Source organism: Zootoca vivipara, chromosome 14 (assembly GCF_965207765.1).
Source record: "Zootoca vivipara chromosome 14, rZooViv2.hap1.1, whole genome shotgun sequence".
Taxonomy (NCBI): domain Eukaryota; kingdom Metazoa; phylum Chordata; class Lepidosauria; order Squamata; family Lacertidae; genus Zootoca; species Zootoca vivipara.
The window spans coordinates 21,226,533-21,244,210 of NC_142597.1; the positions used below are offsets into that span (position 1 = coordinate 21,226,533).

General features: G+C 44.6%; 2 protein-coding genes across 5 annotated transcripts in view; one reads left to right on the top strand and one right to left on the bottom strand.

Moving 5' to 3' along the window:
- Positions 1–98: 98 nt before the first annotated feature.
- Positions 99–8,919, bottom strand: DRC12 (dynein regulatory complex subunit 12 homolog). 2 transcript variants are annotated; one of them, XM_035140165.3, is made up of 8 exons: positions 8,770–8,919; positions 6,014–6,292; positions 5,697–5,780; positions 5,295–5,351; positions 3,725–3,844; positions 1,714–1,806; positions 854–984; positions 99–355 (listed from the first exon to the last, which is right to left on the bottom strand). In XM_035140165.3, exons 3-8 carry the CDS (start codon positions 5,758–5,760, stop codon positions 227–229), a joined length of 594 nt encoding a protein of 197 aa, XP_034996056.3. In that variant the 5' UTR covers positions 5,761–5,780; positions 6,014–6,292; positions 8,770–8,919; the 3' UTR covers positions 99–226. The 2 variants fall into 2 exon arrangements, with proteins under 2 accessions (XP_034996056.3, XP_088514115.1); XM_088657989.1 differs by lacking the exons at positions 6,014–6,292; positions 8,770–8,919 and having other exon boundaries at positions 5,697–5,934.
- Positions 8,920–9,589: 670 nt separating this feature from the next.
- The window catches only part of CBL (Cbl proto-oncogene), a 50,250-nt gene continuing 42,161 nt past the window's right edge, over positions 9,590–17,678 (top strand). Inside the window, exons 1-2 of one of the 3 annotated variants that reach the window (XM_035138772.3) lie at positions 9,660–9,931; positions 12,329–12,378. Coding sequence is in view for 2 of the 3 variants with exons in the window: in XM_035138771.3 (XP_034994662.1) it covers positions 9,785–9,931 (147 nt within the window). In the remaining variant the exon portion in view is untranslated. Of the gene's footprint in view, positions 9,932–12,218; positions 12,264–12,328; positions 12,379–17,678 lie in introns of those variants that run through there. The other 2 variants (XM_035138771.3, XM_088657990.1) reach the window with 2 other exon arrangements.

The following is a 17,678-nucleotide window of genomic DNA, read 5'->3' on the forward strand; positions in this document are numbered from 1 at the left end:
TTCGTGTTAAAATTAACCTCTATTTGGAATGACTGCTGCTAAGGGTAGACCTTCCCCCACTACATCAGAAAAGGTTAGTGACAGAAAGGCACTCTGCAGGCGCTCAGACACACTCTTTATTTTTCCTCCACATGTTTGGGGGCTGATAGCAGCTTAATTCACAATATCAAACTGAGTTGAGGATTAGGTAGGAGGTGGGAGGCATACGCTCTGATGACCTCTTCCTTCAGATGTACAATGGATTAAGACCAAAGTCCTTCAGCTGGTGCTTATAGTCCATGTGGATGACAGTAGCCTCCTTCTCCCAAGTGAGCTTGGCACTTTGCAATTTGGAGAGGACGCAGTCCAGGCTACCCTGCAGAAAGGAGAAGTTAGAGGCAGGATGAGGGGTGCGTGTGGCACCAAGGGATGGAGACCAAAAGTGTGGCATCCTTCTAGTTCTATAGCTGCACACGACTGAACAGCTGCTGCTGCAGAACAGCGAGAACATAAGAATATGTACCCAAGAACTTCATGTTTGGACACAACAACACTCAGAATGCTGGAAGCAAGCTTCTGAGTTGCACAGAACACTTCATCGGGCATGTTTCAGAGCAAACCATTATTATTTTTTAACATTTTATTTCTAAAAGGTGACTCTATTTCAATAGCTGGTAACAGATCAAAGAGGCACTACCCTACAGTCTCTGTGTTTGAAAGCAGGCCATGAGCCACAGAAGGGGTGCATGGCACCTAGAGACTCACACCTGTGGGAATAAGACACTCCCTCTCCCCAAGCTTTAGATAATGGCCCACATGCTGAATCCACTATCTCTTCTTTGCAATCTGTGACCCGCCACCCACCCAAACTCACATGCAGGATTTTTTCATATTCTGTCTCCATCTCGTCAACCTTGCGCTGCATCTCGGCTACGGCCTTGTCCTTCTCTTCCAGCATCCTTGCCTGGTCCAGCTGGCTTTGTAGCAGATCACCTTGGCAGGCAGCTGCAGGGCAGAAAGTGTTGGGCAAGGAAAAAGAGGAGACAAATATGTGTGGGAAGGAAAAGCACAGAGAGGACCTTCCAAGGCCTCTAGCTAAGTGGTGGAGCTCCAACTTCGCACACAAAAGCCCTCAAAGTCAATTGCCAGCATCTCCAGGTTGAGCTAGGAGAGAGCCCTGCCTGAAGCTCTGGAGAGCTGCTGCCAATCAGTGAATCAATGCTGAGCTCGATGGATCAGTGCTCTGACTTGTTATAAGGCCATTTCTTACGTTCCTAAGGTGGCAGGCAACAAACATCTCAGAACAGAGAACTAAGAAGTTCGTGGGGTGGCATGTGATGGGGCTTGATAACATCTATTTTCTACTGCTTTTAAGTGGCTTTACACTCCAACTTCACCTGTAGCAAAATGTGCCAGAATCTATTCCCTTAACGCAAGCTTAGTAGGGCTTGTAACAGAATTAGGAAAACTGATTTCCATCTCAAGGTTCGGAGGGTTAAGATTCATCCTCACTCCACCTCCCTACCCCACACACAGATTCCAGGTGCAAAAAGTGTGTGTGTGTGTTTGCAAAAGAAGAGTATCACTTTTTAACTTGTTTTCCCCCAAGTCCTTAACTGAAAGATGAACATGGGCAAAGAACAGTTGCTACAACCATACGTATCCATGTGTGATCATCTCCAAGGCCGAGGGTGTGTGTGTGTGTGTGTGTGTGTGTGTGTGTGTGCGAAATACCAAGTTGTGCCTGCAAGTTCTGCGTCTCCGCTTCTAAACGATGGATCCGGGTATTAGTCTGGTGCTGAAGCTGCTGGTACTTGCGGATCATCTCTGGAACACAAGATAGGAGAAGAAAATGACCGCCCCGTCCAACACCCTTGCCCTTCATTAACAGGCCTAAGATTTATAGCCGGGATGGAGGAACCTCCAGACATTGTTGGATTCCCACTCGCATCAGCCCCAGTCAACATGGCTAATGGTTAAGGAAGATGGGTGATGATAGGAAACCTCTTGTGGGGGGGGGCAGGTTCTCCATACCTGATTTGTAGCATCAAGTCTATCTGGTGTAACAGAAGGTAAACAGGAAAAAACAACCTTGCCTCTGTGTGCTTACAAGAGAAGTTTTGCCGGGCAGGGTGCGGGAGGGGAGCAGATAAGAGTCACAAAGGGTCTGTGTGCCGAATGACAGTGTTAGCTGCGGAGGGAAACACTGCCTTCATCTGAACTTTTCAAAGCCAACATCCTGTGATTGCATTTTCCTGAGGAAGCGTCTTGCGAAGACCAACTAGCTTACTGCGTCATGAACTTCTGCCCGCATCCGATGAATGAAGTGGACAGAGCAAGCGATGTTCTCTAACTTAATCCATTATGGGAGTCCATTCGATTCCCAAAACCGTTCGAAAACCAAGATGCAGCTTCCGATTGGCTGCAGGAGCTTCCTGCACTCAAGCAGAAGCCGCGTAAGCCGCGTTGGATGTTTGGCTTCCGAAAAACGTTCGCAAACCGGAACAATCACTTCCGGGTTTGCGGTGTTCGGGAGCCGATTTGTTCGGAAGCCAAGCCGTTCAAGTACCAAGTACCACTGTGCATCGTGAAGGTGCAATGGAGAACAAAACAAGTCATGGAGCAAGGAGTTAAGCGGGGCAGGGATGTGTGCCGATAATTGGGGTACAGAAAATGAACGATCCTCTCCCTACTAATAGGAAGCATCCCCCACACCCCAAGGCCATGTGAATGTAGCATTGGGAGGTTGGGTAAAGTGGCAGGTAGATGCCAGAGACCCCCTTGGAAAGGCAATACTGTTGATTTGCAGAAAATCTCACGACTGCACCAGTCAAGCGAAAAGGGAACCGCTGAGTAAAGGGTTTGACGCCCAAAGAGGAAAATCAAAGTAAGGCAATTAAAAAAACTACTGAGCCCCTTAAGGGTCGAAATTGACCCTTGAATGCTGCTTCGAATCTTCTGTTGAAGCTCTTCTCTTCATTGCAGGGTCTGGGCACAGCACTCAACTATAGACACATTGCACTTTCAGAAAGTTACTATTTGGGGGTGGAATTCAGTCACATAGCAGGGTATTGCAAGTTGCACAATTCAGGTTGATTGGAAAGTCTTGCACAAGAAACCCGCTTCCCCCAAAGACCAGAGTTTTGTGATAAGGAAAGTGATAGGAAGACGCGCTGGGAAGTGTGGGGTAATGCTTGCTTTGACACGTCACCTAATCTCCCTGCAAAAAAATCAGGGTGAGTACTGTTATAGGTTTAGGGGGTCAGTCTGGATGGTGCCTGTGGGTCCCTTCCAGACCTGTGATCCTGTATCTGTGAGAATCCATAAGAGGAAACCAGCTGAACCAACCCAACCGGTTCCTTTGTTAAGGTAATGGCCTTGGCTGGCCAGTTAAGTACTGCCATTTCGTCCTAGGAGGGAGAACAATAGCCCAAGGGGTACTGTGTATGCATATATCTTGGCTGATGTTGGAAACTAGAGACATAAAGACTTGTCTTGCTGTGTGCCAGACCTAAAGTTATGGCTTAGGGAATCTCCCAGAAAACCTGAAGGGGAGGAAAGATCAAGTTGCACATATGTGTAAATAAAGCAATATATCCCAAAGATACCAATGTTTCCATTGGCCTTCATTCCAAGGCAGCCAAACTCTGGAAAGGTGAAAGCATCCCTGGAGTGTCTTGTTGCTCAGAGATTGGGGCATGTACAACAATGCTCAATGAAGAGGTCATCTGGAAGAGCCCCCCACCTTCATAAATATCCTTTTTGTCCCCTCGAGCCTCCTCCAGTTCTTTCTCCAGATCTAGCAGCCTCTGCTTGAGTCCTTCACTGTCAGCCATCGCCTGCCTGGCCATATCCCTCCGGAGAACTGCAGGTCAGAAGGAAAAACACAGCAAACATGCAAATGCATCCAATCAAGGCTTAATGCCTATTTTCTCATTTGGCTCCCCAGATCCTTTGTACAAATGATTATCTCCTTATCGGAGAAGGCAAAACAACTAAAAGGTGTACCTTTCCTGGCTTGCTTTATTTATCTATATGATTATTTATATACTGTTATTTCATGGTAAATTTAGAGTGGTTTACAATAGTACATGAAACGAAGCAATAAAAAACCATCTTTTGAAAAATAAAAAATCAGAATGAATGAAAACCAAACCTCAGTTAACTATTGTGGAAAGATGCATCCTTAGTTGCCTACATAGGCATGGAAAGATAGAAATGTTTTTAAAAGGAGGGTGCCTGTTGAAAGTGCCTGTTGGCTGATTATTCCAAAATACTTGGCTGGTGACACTAAAGGCTCCATTTCTTGCTGTGGACAAGTAAGCCTCTTGGACTTGAGGCACAGCCAGTAACACTCCTGCTGATGATCTCAGTATTTGAGCATGCAAGCTTTTGCGTTACACAGAGCTCTTCATGCGATAGAATGGGGGGGGGGGAAGCAACTCTCACAACTAGGGAACCCCAGGTCTATGTAAATATAGAAAGCTGACCCCTTGGTCTAGGTCAGGAGTGGGCAGATGTTGAGATCCACTGATAGATATATCTGGGTAATTTTCAGGATGTAGGCAAGAGTTTCTGACTCCCAGTGGTTTAGTATGTGTAGTGGTTAGTGCGCTAGACTAGGGAGTGGGAGGCCTGAGTTCAAATCTTACTTGGCCATGACGTGCACGAGGTGACCTTGGACCAGGCACACTCTCTCAGCCTAACCTACCTCACAGGGTTGTTGTGAGGATGAAATGAAGAGTGGAAGAACCATTGTATGCCACCTTGAGCTCTTTGGAGGAAAAAGTGGGATATAAAGGTAATAATAAAATAATATAAACAGAGCAACAATATTGAACCCCCCGAAAAAAACCCACATTTTGCTAAATTAGGCTGATCAGACAAAGAGAGCCTAGGGTGGCATTCATCTTTTTCTGTGAATGGATGGTGAGCTCAGTTCTGGTAATGAAAACTATTCCAAGTGCTCAGATGGACACAATGGTTCTTAACTGTAACCCTGGTGTACACTGGGTTCTCCCCATCCTTGTTTAATCTTCACAGCAACCCTTTGAGGTAGGCTAGGCTGAGAGGCAGTGACTGGCTTCCAACGTCACTCAGTGAGCTTCAAGGTTGAGTGAGAGTTTGAACCCAGGTCCTAGCATGTAGTCAGTAAGTTGGATCAACCTTTCCGAAGTGGTATAAGGCAGCTTCCTGGGTTCCTATAAGATTAGCTTAGAAAGCTTGGCAGTCCTTCTACCTGACCCTTCCAAAAATGCCACCTCTGCTGTGTACCCTCTTAGGGCCTTTCTGCAGTATCAACAAAATCTCCTCACCAAGGTGCTGCTTTAGGGTATCAACCTCCAGCACTGCTTTTCTGTACTTTTCCTCATCTGCAGGGAGAAGGAAAGAGAGAAATTGAAAGACTTCGGCTGGGTACTAATCGCCACTGATACTGATCGATGCGCCATTGTTATTATTTATTTAATTTATGAATTGTTTCCTATACTTGAAGTGCTTTCACAAAACAATGACAAACAGATAAAAGCACCGCATATATAAAACATCAAGCAATTGCTCAGATAAACACAAGAAGCGGTTGCATAGGTACAAAAACAGTTGAAACAATGGCGTATGTAAAAGCAGTCTCAAATCCCAAGAGACGCAAGGCACATGGAAACAGGAATTTGCAAGGCGTGGGGCTGCTGGAATCTCCTGGATGCTGCACAAAGCCTTACCTGGCCCAGTGTCTTTCTTTTGCTTTGCTGCTTTTTTCCCCTTCCCCTTTTTGGTGGGGGCCATCCTTGCGCGTTCTCCACAGCCTGCAAAAGGGAGCAGATGAATGAACGTTGTAATGTTTTTGGTGCATTCCAACTCCTGACGTTCAAAAAAGAGCTGGATCTTAAAACTGGTCCTGAAGGGGAGATTCCGTAGGGCCATCCTTATACATGAGGCATACATCGCTCAGCAGTGGAGTGAGGGTGGTCTCTGCTGTTTAGGTGGACAAGTGAACAACTGTTCGTATGGTGGAAGAGAAAGGTGGAGGCAAACATACCTGGGAGCAAAATGCTTCTTCTGCCTTCCCAGGTTCTCACAAGTTAATCTGTGGGCAGTTAACTAAACACTCTTTGCAGGAGTGTCATTCCAAGCAGCCAATGCACAAGGAGGGGGAAGAGGCGCTGGTTTTTCGGCAAGCCTATCCCAGCTGGCAGAGGTTGGGGCTCCTTGTGTCGCTAGGCAACCATCCTTCTTCGCTGCCATGGTGACCAAAGGAAGCTTGGCAGACAGACCGGTGCTCCAGCAAAGGAGGTCTGCGAAGTTGCATCCAATTGGCCTGAAATAAGAGAGGTTGGAGGATTTTCAGGCCCATTTTCAAAACTTCTTTTGCAGAAACAGAAAGGGGTGGGGAGTGGATAAGAATCAAACAGGCCCCGAATTCTCTTATGCACAGAGCTTCTTAGACCAAACCTATTTTTTCCCATAAAACATTTGGCTCAGCTTTGACACCCAGGTCCTCATCTACAACTGAAGGCTGAGTACATACAACAAGATTTCCACATGTGCATTGCTGACTTCCCCTCTTGTTCTCTTCCACTGCTGAAGTTTAAATTGGAGGATCTTTGGGGCAGGGATCATTTGGGGAGAGTTGTGGGTTTCTTATGATTTTGCTTTTTATGTTACTTTGAGAAATGTTGTATCCCCTCATATTGCAATTCTACATTTTATTATTATACGGTATGTCACCCAAGTGGCCCCTGCAACTAAATGTTGTTGTTGTTGTTGTTGTTGTTGTTGTTGTTGTTGTTGTTGTTGTTGTTGCTGCTGCTGCTGCTGCTGCTATTTATATTTAATAGCTTCCCCTTCCTCCCAAAGGAGCCCATGGAAGCAAACACATCCGTGATAAAACAGCACACTTAATGTTGCAATGTAGTTTGCTCCTGTTCAAGCAAATGCAGCCAGCCACATCTTCTTCTATGGTCCTCTATTCCGTTCCCAGTTCCCCACTCCAACAGCCAGCATCCCATGCCCACTGATCATATTCAGTCTTCATTGGCCTGGGGTTTTCTTGGGGAGGGGGTTCTTTCCTCTTTTACTTGCCCCATTTTTTCTGCATACCTGCAGGTTCCCCTGAAACTGCCAATTTCTTCCTTTTGTGCATGGTTGTTATTGATTTGGCTACATAGATATAATGAATAAATGTGTGTACCGGTACAAAGCTTACCACTGAGCAAATGAATTTGCTATTACCGGTAGTATCTATGATACTTCTGTCTAGTTGTTTTGGGGATATGCCCTCTGGATATTGTTGTACTACAATTCACACTAGCAGCAGCCCTCATGGCTAACGGTCTGATACATGAGGAGTGCCCTGCATTGCCTACCCCTGCTTTAGAAAGTTCAGGGAAGCTCAAGTAGGGTTTGGAGCCAATTGCACACAGTTGCCAATGCCAATGCCATGGCTGTATCCATCCTGTGATGCTTGAGAGCAGCTGCCAGTCAGCGCAGACAATACTGGGTTAGATGAACCACTAGTTTGGCTCAGGAAGGACTCTGCACTCTGCAGCTATCTTCCACACCAAAGCTCCTGAAGATCAGACAAGGCTAGGTCCACACACTTAGCAGCTAAGATCACAGCTAGAAAGCATGACATAGCCAATGTGGACTGATGGTTATGCAAAAACAGCACATCTATGCGGCTACAGGCGAAAAGGGAAGTGCCTGTCTGCTCCCTTTTGAACTTGCTACATGGGATTTGTTTTGTTGTTGTTTTCTTCCAGTGGGGTCTCCAGTTCAGATGGACCACAAAGGCTCAGGAAGAAAGGGCCTGATCCCTGCCAAAGCTGCAGGATCCAAATAGGAGAGATGCAGCACCAGCAAGGCTGTTCCACTTGGTGCTACAGCTCCAATTCATGAGAAGACTCCAGAGTTTGTGATGTTTCAACAGCTGGGTGCTGCATTTTAGGGCTGATCTCTGACCCCTGAGGTTATGCTGGGGTTCTGCAATTTAAGGCTATGGGTCGTGGGAGTTTCCCCCCTTTGCCACAGAACAGTCTTCTTCCTCACCCTCTTCCTGTGGGGCAGTCTCTAAACAGGATCTTCTGTTGGACTGATTCCTTAGTTGCTGGTAACGTTAATGACTCACTTATTTCAAAAGAAAAAGGCTTCTCTCCATTTCTGCTTTCCTATTTAAAGGAGTGTATTTAGTTCCCTTATCTGCTGTGGAACAGGGCCCTTTACTACTCCCCCCTTCCTTGGCACAAATACTCTTAGTTAGGTTTTCACAACTTTGAAAAGAAATCGATTTCACATGCATGGTGTTGTAACTGCATTCATCTTTAAGGAGTTGAAAACAAAGGGGTCCCAGCAAACCACCCATTGCATCTTTTATTTGCATGCCTGTCCAAATCTCTCCCTTCCAATGCTGGGCATTCACTGCCTCATGAGGTAGTCTGCCAGCTGGCTCAGGTTCGCCAACTAGGCTTCCTTCAAGAACCCAGTCATCAATCCTTGCCTTTATGAAATTTGCATAACTTTGCATATGCCTGTATAGCAGGGGTGGCTAACTCCCAAGAGACTGCGATCTACTTACAGAGTTAAAAACTGGCAGTGATCTACCCCCTTTTGGGGGGTTCAGGTCAAAGTTGTTGAGCTTTCTTAGGGAGGGGGAAAGCCCCATTTTGGGGGGTGCAGGGCAAAATTTGAGCTTTTTTTTAGGGGAGCCAAAGTTGTTGAGCTTCTTTGGGGGGAGCCAGTGATCTACCAGTGATCTACCACAGACATCCAGTGATCTACTGGTAGATCAGGGTCTACCTGTTGGACGTGCCTGCTGTATAGCATCCATAGAGTGCTTCTCCAGAGTCTCGGAACTTTTTTATGGCGCTCGCAGCATTCCCAGGAGCCTGCGGCAGTATACTTGCCAACGTTGCCCAAATCCATCATGGCCATCCTGTTTGCCTTTTCGCACTATTGCGCATGCTTGGCCCCGCTCCATGTTTGACCATGCGCAGCAGCCGGCACACTGAACTAAACGCCTTAGTGAGAGCAAAGCCAATCAAGGCGTGACTATGCTAATAAGGCGCTAGTTGGGCGTGACTTCTTTTTCCTAAGTGGGCTGGTTTTTCTCTTCCCTCCAGCGTTGACAGTCGAGAGCGCGTGAGCGCGTCTCACTCAACGTGCGCGCTCACGGTACAGAAGAAAAAGAGAAAGAGAGCTCGCTGAGAATGAGCCAACCACTTTTAAAGCCGCCTGCTCGGTCGCGCGCCTAACTCACCGCGCGCTCACGAAACATACTGATACCTCCGCCGACCCTCCCCTCGCCCATCCCCCTTCGCTGTTTGGGAGGGGCTGCTCTGGCCAATCAAAAACGCGACCCAACCCTAGGGGCGGGTTGTTGAAAACGAGCGGCCCAATCAGAACGCGCCTCCACTCAGGGAGCGTTCCCCCCTCCTCCACACACACACATATACACTCTCGGCTTTCATCCCACCCTCGCCACTGCCACAGCCAATCAGAGCGTCCCGTCGGGGGAGGCTCGCGATCCTGTCACGGGGGGCGGGGGTTTAACGCGCGCGCCTCCCCCTCCGGCGCGCGCAACCTCCTCCTCCTGCCTTCCTGCCCGCCCGCTTCCCTTTTTCTTCGTCAGTCGGGCGCGTCCCCGGCGCTCCTGGAGCCGCCTCCCCTTCTCCTCCGCTTCGACAGTCGGTGGCGAAGCCGGGGAAGGAGCGGCCTGGCGGAAGGGACACGCCTTAGCCTCCCTCCGTCCCTCCCTCAGCCGGAGCCTCCGCCGCCGTTGCCCCACTTCTCCGCCGCCGTCGCCCCCGCCCCCATGTCGGCCCCGCTGAAGAAGGGCCCCGGCGGGCTGATCGGGCTCATGAAGGACGCCTTCCAGCCGCACCACCACCACCTCGGCCCCCACCAGCCCGGCACCGTGGACAAGAAGATGGTCGAGAAGTGCTGGAAGCTCATGGACAAGGTGCGAGGTCGGGGGGGGGAGGGCTGGGGCGTGGCCGCGGAGGGGGCAGAAAGTGGGGCGAGGCTGGAAGGGGGTGCGCAGAGAGGGGTCGTGGGGTAGGGCGGGGACATGGGGAGGGGTCGTAGCCGCTGACGACGGTAGCATTGCCATCCTCCTCCTCTCCATGTACCGTTGGATTCCAGGTTTTCTTGCGACGCGATCCTGTGCTACGCAAGAGTAGGTGTGTTTCTTCACTCTGATTCACTCTGTCCTGAGGAATTGCGAGGGCAGTCAATCGATTGCTAACAGCTCGGTCTGTGGAAAAAAGCCGCTTTAATAATAACAATAATAATAATATAGTTCAGCTGCAAAAACTGGGATGGCTCCGTCAAAGTTCAGGAACAGTTAAAGGGTTAGCGTCACTGTCAGTGTCATTTATGAAGGGCCTAATATGTGCTGATCCCTATACAAAAATAATAAAGTGCAAGTCCCTTCCTGTAGGCTCAATCTCTCCATTTCACTTCATCAAGGCCTTGTGGGAGGTTCATTGGCCGTTTTGTAATGTGGGACTGCTTTCTGGTGTGGGTTATTGTCTTGTTAATTTTTTTTAACAGCACTTAGTCATATTAGGCTTTTTTTAGGTAATAGATGAGATGGGACAATTGTACACTCCAGAGCAAAGAGATTTTATAGTCTATTTTGCAGCTGTCCATTGGAGAAGAGTGAGGCTGGATAGATCCAGGCCGGCTGACCTGGGAAAAATTAGGAACTGAGGAGCAGAAGTGGAAGTGATGGGCCAGAATGAGAGCAATGAGGCAGGTAGGGCTGGAGAGAGGTGCTTAGTGTTGGCTTAGCGTAGGCATCAGAAGTAAAATTTAGGAGCTGCCATTTGATAAAATGTTTGAGGTGACATACAGCATACTTATTGTATATGTATTGCTATCAGCATACTTCAGCTCATTACAAAGTGATGCAAGCCATGGTCCTTGAGGAGTTGAGTCTTGTATTTAGAGTAAAGCAGGGGGAGAAATTAGAGAGGGGTGAGGGAGAGGCAAAAGTAACATAGAATGAATGCAAGCAAGTGGGCAAATCCAGTTGGAGCAGGCCGTTTTCTGCTAGCTGTCGAAAAGGACCGGAGCTGGGTAGGCTAAGGTAGTGCATGGCCTGACCTGTGGAGAGGGAGATGTGGTGTGGAAAGGGTTGTAAGGGCTCCAGTGGTTGAATTGAGTGACAGGGAGTTGGGGGGTACTGTAGTTTTGAGATTGCATGCTGAGTTGGAGGAAGAAGTTGAAGAAAGGCCTGTTGTAGAGGGCTTAGATTGATGCTCAAGAGTCAAGGCAAAGGATTGATGGAATAGGAAGTGGCTGAGCTTGAGCTGGGAAATGGATTTGGAAGGCTGAAGGACCATGGGGAATATGTAGGATGGATCATTTAGGAGTCTAGCATAAAATGATTGGCTCCGTTAAAGCAGCTCAAATTCTAGCTCTCTATAGCTTTTTTTCCATGTTATTTCCCCTATTTTAATGAAACCATCACAGAAGTTTGCTCAGACTTCCTGATTAAAGGTTTCAAAATAACAGTTCACATTCACGGGATAGTAGCTATGTTTGCTGACCTTAGTGTCCTTTTTTAGGAGAAATGTGCCTAAAGGGTGAAGGACGGGAGCAGTAGAGGAACAGGACCTTCCTGCGTATGTTCTTGGGCAATGTGCTCTGAAAGGGTAGACTTTACCATTTGCTTCTGGGCCTGCTCTGAACCCTCATGAAGGCATGTTTAGAGTTCTACAAAGCTCAAACCGTTTGCTTGACAGGAAGTTGTTTATTGTGATATGATGGCTCAGAGCAGTAGAGTAGCACAAATGAAAGCTTTGCAGTCTTGAAAGCCTTCATAATCCTACTTTGGAAGCATGCACTTGTGCTAAACTATGGGAAACTGGAGCTTTAAGGGATGCTCCGGCTTTTATAGGATTTAGATCAGTCTCTGTGTTCTTGATCCTTCCAGTATAATACATCAGTTCATTTGACTGTGTTCTATTGAATTGTCAGGTAGTCATTACTGTCGGACTCTGGATTCTAGTGTAATTTACGGTAAATCACAGTTTGGAAAGTGTATGATTAAGTTGTGGTACATGGAAAATACAGATAAAAATAACGTAAAATATTTAATAATCTTTTTATCAAGTGGATGTGGTATTCCAGCTTGCGTGATCAAGATGGCTGATAAAACTTAAGTTGCATTAATAAGTTGCATTAGTTTTAACACAAATGACATGCTCACAAGTTAGCATACTACATGGTCCTGAGTACTCAAATAGTCAAGTTTTATGAAACCACTAGTGTCTTTTGGGGAGGAGGTAAGTGTATAAAATTATGCCTGGCATGGAGAAAGTGATGTTTGCTCCCTCTTTCTTAATATTAGAACCTGGGGTCATCCAGTGAAGATGAATAGCGGGCGGTCCAAGTACAAATGCAAGTATTTTTTCATAGACAAATTCCTGTAGGATATGACTGTCAATGGCTGCTGGTCATGATGGCTTTATGCCATCAACAGAATCAGAGGCTGTTGAACACCAGCAGGAGAGGGCTTTTGATTATCATAAAGACATCTGGTTGGCCACTTTAGGAAATAGGATGTTAGACTTGATTGGTCTGATCTAGAAGGGCTCTTCTTATGTCTTCACAATATGATACTGTCTCACAGATATGCCTGAGCAAAATAAGGCTTATTTTGCTGCCAGAGTATGAGTGGAAATATTAAGTTTATATGGATTTGAGCTATAAATGAATGGAAAACTAGATACTTTTCAATACATTGTATTAGTGAGCTAGGAATAAATATATTTGGAAGCCTGTTGTAAATTACTTCAGAATATGTTGTCGTTTACTTTTTCCTCCAGGAAATGATATTCATTGCTGTGTAGATCCCATCATAACTGCTTGTGAAGCATATAGCTGCCACCTCTTCTTTTCCACACAGCAGTTATAGTCATCTTAATGGCTTTCTTTGGGTCTAGAAAAGGAAGTGGGCAGTGCATAGAATTCTAGAGGAGCTCAGGAGGACAACTAGAAAATTCTCAAACAGGAATGGGCATGTGTCAGAAGCGATCTGAATACAACCACTCAAGCATTTTTATGGTGTTATATAGGATTTATCTCAAGATGCAATCTATGCCTGCTGTATCAATAGTAGTCCTATTGCGTTCAGTATGCCTAGAACTGCTGTCTTTATTTAACTCAGCGGCTTATGGGAAAATAAGAGTTGCACACCCCAGTTCTTGTTCCCGTCCCCCTGCCCAAGATCAAGCAGTGATCTTTGCACCCAATGCAGAGAGGCAAAACTGATTTGCAAAGTCTACAATTGAGTTTTAAGGAAATTTCTTCCTTTACAGAATGTGTGACACTATCAGCTGCTTATGTTTTGCCTAAGTGTTGAAATCTGGGAGTTAACTGACCTGGTAACAGATTTTGAGCAATGAATCTCTGATGCAGGAATTCTGCCTTCTAATGAAGGTGAAGGTGAAATGAACTGGGCCAGTAACATATTGGTGAAAACTTCAAATGATGCCTTTGGTTGAATGTAAACTGACTACCTAAATGTATCAGTGCTTTAAACCAGTTGTATTTCAATATACTGTATACATATTGTTTTATTCCTTTCTAACCATTTGTATATTGCATATTATTAGTATTTTGGTATATATTAATGTAAATACATATTTTGGTCAACATTGTTCCTCAATACTGTGTTAATGTTTATTATTATTATTATTATTTGCCTTTGGTTGATATGATTGTCAAAATAATAATAAATGACGACCTAGCTGCTTATAGAGAATCCTGATCACCTTGTGACAGATTCTTAAAATTAATTCCTCACGAACACTGTAATCTAGTTGAGAGAAAAATGTAAATAGTAGCCTATAACTTTAGCTGCCCATTACAGTTGTAGAGAAGGGACACATGCTATCTTCTTTTCTGCATAAGTAAATACAGTTTTCTGATTGAAATCTTAATGCTTACCTAGACTAAAGAAGAGGAATTTGTTCAGTAGTGGATAGTCACTACAGCTGCTTTTCATTGCTTAATAAAAAATGGGAAGTGTGACTGGCAGATTGACAATTCCCTTTTTGCTAGTTGAGTGTTTCCATCAAGCTGGGGTGACCAAGAGATATTGTTGGTTAACCCTAGGTATGGCACAGAGCTGACATGTTTCAAAATGTTATTCATAAGCACATGCATTGGAGAAATGTGCGGTAGCTTGCGGACTCTAGGATTCCCCTAGGAAGAAAACTTCAAAATGGGGAACAGTGAGATGAAGGCTATGTTTATGCCATAAATTAGCTGTAATCTGATTTTGATCCAGTTCAGCTGTTGTGGCTTCTTCAAGGAAACTTGGGAAATGTAGTTCTGGAAGGCAGAAAGGCTAGTTCTGTTAGAAGTTCCTAGTCTCTTCCCATAACATCTGTTCTGAAGATTCCTTATGAGAAGTCCTGACATTTTGCTGGGCTCTGACCAGCCCACATATTGAACATCAAGAGGCTAGGAGAATGCTTGAACTTCCTACTTGTATTTCCTAGCAGTGGGTTCAGTCTTCCAACCCATCACTCATTCAAGTCATTTTCAGTATGTTTGTGTTTCTCTTTCCTGCAATTTGTTTGAGTTTAGAGTACTGAGGACTGTTGAGGTTACACTCTCTTTCTTTTCTGTATTGCTTTCATTGGAAGTTTAGCTCAAAGGATGTTGCAGTCCTACTTCCTGTCCTTTCCTTTGATCTGCTTACCTACAAACCTGCTGTAGGTGTTGCTGGTGACAGCTGAGCTTTCAGTCTCTGGTTTGCCCTAGTTACGCTTGAGACTAATTTGGGGGAGGGTGGGTTCTTGCCTGTAATTCGTATACAAACCCTTTTATAATTAATTTTATAATCCATTTCACAGGCTCAGTGGAATAGCAAGCTTGTTAAATTGTCTTTTAAAAAATATCCTAAGGTTGCAATGTGAATCACATGCGCTAGGGACAAAGTATGCATTGGACTTCAAGTACTGTAAATATGTTTAAGATGAGGTACAAGTATTTTAACACCATTGTGTATTGTGTGATATTCTTTCTAGTACTTCAGGTTTTTACCTTCTGGAAATGTAGATGCAGATAGACCAGTGGATTTCTACATTCTTGAATGAAAACATATTCATGTTCCATTCTTTAAATAACATCAGAGATCTGACCGAATTATGCTGATAATTGAGACAATACTATATAGACGGTGCACTTTAGTTACATTGTTTTTTAGGTATTAGTCATTTTTAAATGGTATTCCTTAATGTGGTCTAGCAGTTACTGATGACAATCAACTAAAATTGTTTGGTATACCCATTAGTCAATTTAAATATTAGAACATCCATGTGGAAGCTGACACATTTTTTACCTGTATTTGTGCATCGCATGGTGGCTATAACATGTTTTAGACTGCAAAGTCAGATACATTTTTCTATCTTAAGAAACTCTGTAAAGTGTGAGATACACTGATATTAATGTGTATTAATGGGGAAAGCTCCTTAATCCCTCACTTCAGCCGCCCAGAGTGGCTGGGGAGACTCAGCCAGATGGGCGGGGTACAAATAAAAAATTATTATTATTATTATTATTATTATTATTATTATTATTATTATTACTGTGCATATACCCTGTTTCTCCAAAAAATAAGACGTGGCCATAAAATAAGCCGTAGCAGGATTTTTAAGTATTCAAGGAATATAAGCCATACCCTGAAAATAAGACATAGTGATAGGCGCAGCAGCAATGCCAGCCGTGGGAGGAGGAGGAGGAGGAGGGAAAAAATAAGACACCCCCTGAAAATAAGCCATAGTGTGGTTTTTTGAGGAAAAATAAATATAAGACGGTATCTTATTTTCGGAGAAACACAGTAGTGCCTTGCACATCTGATCTGCATACTTCTATGTTGGTGAGCTTTCACTATGTTTGGGGGCTAGTACAAGAGGTGAAAGGTTTTTTAGATGTTTCCGCTGTGTGTCATGCTGACATGGGTTAGGCCTCCATGTGAGGTGCAGATTCTGTCATAACTCTGAACCTCTTGATTAAATGCTTTGTTGTACAGTACTTTGCCTGCTTGAATAGTAAGCAAGTCATTATCTTAATTTCGCCTGTAGCTATCCTATATATTTTCCTAAGATAATGTCAGGGGAACTGTTTTCCTTGGCTTGATCATGCTTGTAGTTTGCCTGCATTATGTGTGGCGATTAAAGCACGTTTTTTTAGAGTATAAAATGTGAACGGGAAATACAGTTCCATATTTTGGCTGCAGGTGATATATTTTAACTTAATGATGCTGTTTATAATTAGGAGTTGAAACCTAAATTACAGTAGAATAAAGCAGAAGTGTAGCACAAAAAAACCTGTAGAAAGTTTGGGAGGTTTTGTAACTGGAAAGGAGGAAAGACTTAGCGATACTACATAATAAGCTGTAGCAGAAGAATGATCTGAGCTTAGACAATGAATACTTACGTGGGTGTGCAACAAGCGTTTCCACTGGCATTTTAAATACCTTGAAGGGGGCATAATCAGGTAGTTTATTTGCTAAGAATTCAATGAAGAATAGTTACTAGCAGGGAAGCAGCAAACTGGTGTGCCTATTGTGATAAAACCTAATGGCAAATGCCTCTTTCTTGAGTAGGAAACATTCCAAAACTGCCTGTTTTTGGTTCTGTGGAGAGTGTTTTTTAAAAATAATAGCCAGTAACTGGGGGAAAGTGGTCCATTTATTGCCCCTTGGACACTAACCAGTTCAATGTGGCATGGTCATTTATAGCAAAGAGCAGGCATCCCCAAACTGCGGCCCTCCAGATGTTTTGGCCTACAACTCCCATGATCCCTAGCTAACAGGACCTGTGGTCGGGGAAGATGGGAATTGTAGTCCAAAACATCTGGAGGGCCGAAGTTTGAGGATGCCTGGCAAAGAGGCTGATTCATGTGATGCATGTGATGCATTAGATGCATACGATTGGACCAAGAAGGCCATAGGTGAGATAGGTATGTGAACTGAGGAACAAGAAGGTCCGTCTACCAGTGCATTTGATAGCATGAGCCTATGAAAGCTCCTTCCAGATAAACAAAGTAGCTGTAAAAGTTCTGTTACAATTTGCTGATATAAGCTAGAATGGTTTATTCTTTTCAAAATAGATCCCCAACTTTAAATTATGGTTTGTAAACAAGTTCCTGTAATTCATCTTTTTACTGTGCCTTATTAAACATTAAATTAGCAACTTGAGGTTGTTTATAGTCATGTAAAAATAAACTGGGGTGAGGTGGGGAACCCAGAGTGCTTTTCCGTTTTGTGTATTTTTGCTCTGTACACTAGACATAAAATTAGTTTCGCTGTTTCCCCTTTTTTGTTTGGTTTCCTTAAACCATTGGGTAAGAACTTGTGGGCATTTGTCTCTATTTCTTTCTCTATCTTTGTTCATCAGACGATAAGAGCCATGTAGTCAGCCTAGGAAAGGTTTTCAAAATCTGATATTGCCTAATTTCTAAAACTTATTATTTTCAGATTGAATCTAGCCCACCTTATTTGTTACTTTTCCTTCCTGCTGAACAATTAAAAGCAGGGGTCCCCAAACTAAGGCCCGGGGGCCGGATGCGGCCCAATCACCTTCTAAATACGGCCCGCGGGAATCAGCATGTTTTTACATTAGTAGAATGTGTCCTTTTATTTAAAATGCATCTCTGGGTTATTTCTGGGGCATAGGAATTCGTTC

What these genes read in the sequence shown, in the direction of transcription:
- DRC12 (XM_088657989.1), bottom strand. Translation starts at nt 5,919, where the DNA reads ATGTATGCCTCATGTATAAGGATGGCCCTACGGAATCTCCCCTTCAGG. An exon ending in CAAAAAGGATATTTATGAAG is followed by an intron (nt 1,807 to 3,724) that starts GTGGGGGGCTCT and finishes CTTGTGTTCCAG; the next exon opens with AGATGATCCGCAAGTACCAG. An exon ending in AATATGAAAAAATCCTGCAT is followed by an intron (nt 356 to 853) that starts GTGAGTTTGGGT and finishes TCCTTTCTGCAG; the next exon opens with GGTAGCCTGGACTGCGTCCT.